At 52.5% G+C, this 3,400-nt stretch overlaps 1 protein-coding gene across 1 annotated transcript; it reads right to left on the bottom strand.

The window, feature by feature from the left end:
* On the bottom strand, positions 2,348 to 2,893 carry LOC109725230 (predicted GPI-anchored protein 58). Its single transcript, XM_020254330.1, has 2 exons — positions 2,861 to 2,893; positions 2,348 to 2,767 (listed from the first exon to the last, which is right to left on the bottom strand). Exons 1-2 carry the CDS (start codon positions 2,891 to 2,893, stop codon positions 2,348 to 2,350), a joined length of 453 nt encoding a protein of 150 aa, XP_020109919.1.

Here is a 3,400-nt window from a genome sequence, read left to right as displayed (position 1 = left end):
TTAACGCCCTTCTGCGTTAGACGGGTAAGTGGGGTCACGATCTTCGAGAAACCCTCCACGAACCGTCGATAATAGCCCGCTAAGCCCACAAAGCTTCGGACCTCGGTGACATTCGTTGGGCGTGGTCAATCCTTGACTGCCTCAACTTTCCTCGGGTCAACTGAAACACCGCCCTCGGAAATCACGTGCCCTAGGAAAGCAACTTCTCGGAGCCAGAAGTCACACTTCTTCAATTTTGCGTATAGCTTCTCCTCCCGAAGGATTTGAAGCACAATGCGCAAATGCTCCGCATGCTCCTTATCGCTCCGTGAATAGACCAAGATGTCGTCAATGAAGACCACGATAAATCGGGCTAAACACGCCCTGAACACCCGGTTCATCAGATCCATAAACGCAGTCGGGGGATTTGTAAGCCCGAATGGCATCACTGTGAACTCGTAGTGCCCATACCACGTGCGGAACGCGGTCTTTTGCACATCCTCCGGCTTAATCTTCAATTGGTGGTAGCCGGATTGCAGGTCTATCTTTGAATACACTCACGACCCCTGTAACTGATCAAATAAGTCGTCGATTCGGGGCAACGGGTACTTGTTCTTTATAGTGACCTTGTTCAACTCGCGGTAATCCACGCAGAGTCGAAACGAGCCGTCTTTCTTGCGCACAAATAACGCCGGAGCTCCCCATGGCGATACGCTCGGCTTTATGAACTCCTTGTCGAAAAGATCCTGTAACTGATCCCTCAACTCCTTTGACTCTGCCGGCGCCATGGGGTACGGAGCCTTCGAGATCGGCGCGGTCCCGGGAACCAAGTCTATCATGAACTCGATCTCCCGGTCCGGTGGCATTCCTGGTAACTCCGCGGAAAATACATCTGGAAATTCCCGCATGACTAACAGCTCCTCTAAAGCTGGAGCCACTCGGTCCACTTCCACAATAGTCGCCAAAAATGCTGGGCAATCGCTGTTAACCAACTTCCTAGCCCTCGTCGCCGATACTGTCGCGGCGAAGCACGAGCTTTGACAGGCCCGATAGACGAACTCCTTCTATCCTGGCTCTCGAAATGTGATCATTCTACTCTTACAATCGATCGTTGCATAATACTTCGAGAGCCAGTCCATGCCCAAAATGATGTCGAACTCCTCCAATTTCTTGAGTTCCAGCATCCGGATAGGCATTATCCAGTCGCCTATTTGCACTGGGCACGATGAACACTCTGTATAGGTGTTAAATGCCGGCCCAGGGTCCTCTACTCGCCACTTTCCGTCACTCGCCTCTATTAGTATGTTATGCATGCGTGCAAATGATCTACTGATGAATGAATGTGGGGCACCTGTATCAAACATAGCCCTAGAGCGAACTCCGTTAATCAAAACCATACCTGCCACAAAGCGATGCTCCTCCGCCTCAGCAGGCTTCTCGGCTTGAACATAAGCGGCAAACATCAATCCGCTCGGAGCGGATCGTGCCGGTTCAGGTTGGCATGGCGCTAACGCGCGCTCCGCGGAAGTCGCAGCAGGTGGAACCCCATAGCGGGTCGGGATCGCCAGAGCTAACGCGACAGACGGGGCGGGGGAAACCTCACCAGCGGAGCATTCTCGTGCAATGTGTCCCGCTTGCCCATATTTGAAGCACCTCCCACGCCTCTGCTCGCACACTCCAGCTCGATGATCTTCGCCACAAAAGATACACCATTGCGCTCCACGGCCCTTAGACTGAGATCGTGGATACTTCGGGGGCCTCCTGGAACTCGACTGTCCCCCCGAACCACCACGAAGTCACTTCTTTCCCTTCTCCTTTTCGAACGCCTCGCGATCCTCTCGCTCGCAAGCATTCCCGTGCTCAACCCACAAAGCGCAGTCTAAAACCTCCGCAAAAGTGTGAAACTTGAAGGCATGAACCAACCGAAACACTCAGGGTCGGAGTCCCCTTACAAAGTAATCAGCCCGATCTTGCTCCATCCTCGCCACGTCCGGGACGTATTCAGGAGATAGGTGAACTCCCGCTCATACTCCCGAACCGTGCGATTACCCTGCTTAAGCTTTCTGAAGTCCTCCCTCATCTTCCTCCTATTGCTGTCGGGGAAGTACTCCGCAAACATTAATCTTCGGAATTCCTCCCAATTGATCGGGGGAAGATCCGGAGATTGATCTTGCTTTACTCTCTTCCACCACACCCTGGCCCGCTTATCGAAGCAATGCGCGGCCAAATTCACCTTATCCTGCTCCTGAGTGTATATGTCCTCGAACAGGGTCTCCATCGTGGCCAACCAAGTCTCCACTGTCCAAGGATCAATCACTTCTCTATCAAACGTGGGCGGGTGGATCACTTCTCCATTAAACGTGGGCGGTTAGAACTTCGTAAACCTTGTGAGAGCCATGTAACCACGCTCTCGCTCTACCTCCTCAGTCGCCACATTGGGCGTAGGAGAACTCGACGCCGTAGGAGGGATGTCCACCGGCGCGGGTTGCACTTCCACCGGTGCCGCCGTAGCACCCTCACCCTCTGCCGCATCAGGAGCGTAAGCCGAAGGCGCGGGCGGATCACGACCTTGACCTGCTGCCGCGGCCGCCGCCGCTGCTTGCTGCTCCAATAACCCCTGGAGCCGATCGAACCGTCCAGCTAGTGTGGCAACTTGTGCTCGCAACTCCTGCACCTCACTAGGCCCAGCCAACTCTGGCGCCACAGGAGGCACGGCTGGCTCTGGCACCTCAGGAGGGGGTGCCGGAGCGGTCCTACGAACATAGCGTCTCTTCGGTGCCATTAGCTCCTGAAACGCAAACATTTGGTTAATTATTTAACCCGTTAATGCCGTCGCAATTACGAAACGAAATAGCTTGACAATAAAATCGGGCGGAAGTACACATGCGTTCTCATTCCAGGCTCTTAGCGTCATGTCGTCGGCCGCCGACACAACCACTCTGTCACGCCCCGGGACCCAGTGGAAGCCCGCCCAGCGCATGCCCAGACCCGCCATATGTCTAAAACATATAAGGCGTCTAAAACAAAATGATAAATACGGCAAGAAGAGAGAAAACATCTAGCTGTATCAGAGCAAAGTGTATCTTATGAGCAACAATAAAAGAAATCAACATAAAACTGAAAGTCCACTAGATAAAAGCATGAAGTAGTACAAGAAGAATCCCAAATACAAATGCTAAACATAAAAATATGGGTAGTCTCTATACATGGTAACAAAACTCTCTCTCTCACAAAACCAAAAAGAAGAGAGTGACCACCTAGGAGCAACAGCAAGCTCTGCTATCTAGCTATGCGACTCCCTTGCCGCGAATCCGTGCCTCCGCCGGTGCCGAAGGCTCTGAAATAAAACCATAAAACAGGAGGCGTGAGAACTATTAAATAATAGTTTCCAGTGGGCAATTACTGACTTCAGTGAAAAGCA

Source organism: Ananas comosus, linkage group 19 (assembly GCF_001540865.1).
Source record: "Ananas comosus cultivar F153 linkage group 19, ASM154086v1, whole genome shotgun sequence".
NCBI lineage: Eukaryota > Viridiplantae > Streptophyta > Magnoliopsida > Poales > Bromeliaceae > Ananas > Ananas comosus.
This window is presented reverse-complemented; position numbering and strand designations above follow the sequence as displayed.